Below are 1,252 nucleotides of genomic sequence, written 5' to 3'. Positions count from 1 at the left end.
GAGAGGCCGAGCCGCTCCCAGCCCTCAGCAAGCAGAAAATAGGTGTAAAAAACGCGGGGGTGGTGTGTGTGGGGGTGTGTGTGTGGGGGGAGTACTTGGCACTTTCCCCTGGCGGCTGCTGGGTTAGGGACGTTTGTTCTGAGCGCTCTTTCCCGGGTACAAGAGATCCGGGGACAGGACTGAAGTTTGGGTCGTATTTTGAGTCCTTGTATTTTCGAGGGGGAGAACCGCCCCTCCGTCCTGCAGAGCAGAGCGGCCGGGGGCCGTCAGGCGGCTTAAAACTATGCGAGAGTGCGGGGAAGCATCTAAAAAGACCAAACTTCTGAAAGCCGGTTTCATATTTCTGCAAAATATCATACAACAATAAATTCCCCTGACAAGCTAATTAGCTTTTTTCCTTTCCCCTGCCGGATAGGAATGACAAGTTCAATAGCTCGTAGGTTACAGAAACCGCCATGGGTGCTTTTTGTTTTGTTTGGGGGTTGGTTTTTGGAGGGGCTTCCAGGATTCCTTTTTAAAGTTAAATATTGCTTAAAACGGGTGGGGAAGGGAGAGAGACTGTCCGGGCCGGGAGATTGGGAAAGAAGCGCAGAGCTGTTGTTACACGCAGGAAAGGCAGCCGGATCCGAGCGGGCAGCACCGGCGGTGGCAGCGTGCGGGGTCTCTGCCACCGGGGCGGGGGGGACACACCGGCTGCCGCCGTGCGCGGTGCTGAGGGCCGCGGTGCGGCCCGTCGGGCGCTCCGGCTGAGAGGGCTTCGAATAAAATCGGTGTGGAAAGGGCTGGATCCGGCTCCCGGGGAACTACGGGCGTACAGGAAAATAGGAGAAAGTGAGACGGATCAGGTTAAAGATACGGCGCGATAAAAAGAGTCAAAGGCTCCCGTGTTCCCCTCTGCACCCCCCGGGCGCACCCCGAAGCGGGGAGCAGCTGGAGGGGGCGGGGGTGTGTGTGTGTGTCTCCTTGTGCAAACGCTTGTGTAAAACGCTCCCCGTTGACAAGTGCCGGGCTGGAGCCTACCCCCCAGCCTGCCCCCCTCTTGCCCCCCCGGGCCTTGGCGGGGTCCCGGTACACCGGCCCGGGGTGTGGTGTGGGGGGGTATCCCGTCCCTCCCCGCCCCGCTGACCCTGCCTCTCTCCCCCGGCCTGCAGGTCAAGGTCTGGTTCCAGAACCGTCGCACCAAGCAGAAAAAGGACCAGGGCAAAGACTCCGAGCTGCGGTCGGTGGTGTCCGAGACCGCCGCCACCTGCAG

General features: G+C 60.1%; 1 protein-coding gene across 1 annotated transcript in view; it reads left to right on the top strand.

Annotated features, from left to right (window-relative positions):
- The window catches only part of VAX1 (ventral anterior homeobox 1), a 9,967-nt gene that overhangs the window by 2,681 nt on the left and 6,034 nt on the right, over positions 1-1,252 (top strand). The window contains exon 3 of the mRNA XM_009881645.1: positions 1,124-1,251. Within this exon, the coding sequence (XP_009879947.1) occupies positions 1,124-1,251 (128 nt within the window). The remainder of the gene's footprint in view (positions 1-1,123; position 1,252) is intronic.

Source organism: Charadrius vociferus, unplaced genomic scaffold (assembly GCF_000708025.1).
Source record: "Charadrius vociferus isolate BGI_N301 unplaced genomic scaffold, ASM70802v2 scaffold282, whole genome shotgun sequence".
Lineage (NCBI taxonomy): Eukaryota > Metazoa > Chordata > Aves > Charadriiformes > Charadriidae > Charadrius > Charadrius vociferus.
The sequence above is the reverse complement of the archived record's forward strand: the minus strand, read 5'-3'. Positions and strand labels throughout refer to the sequence as shown.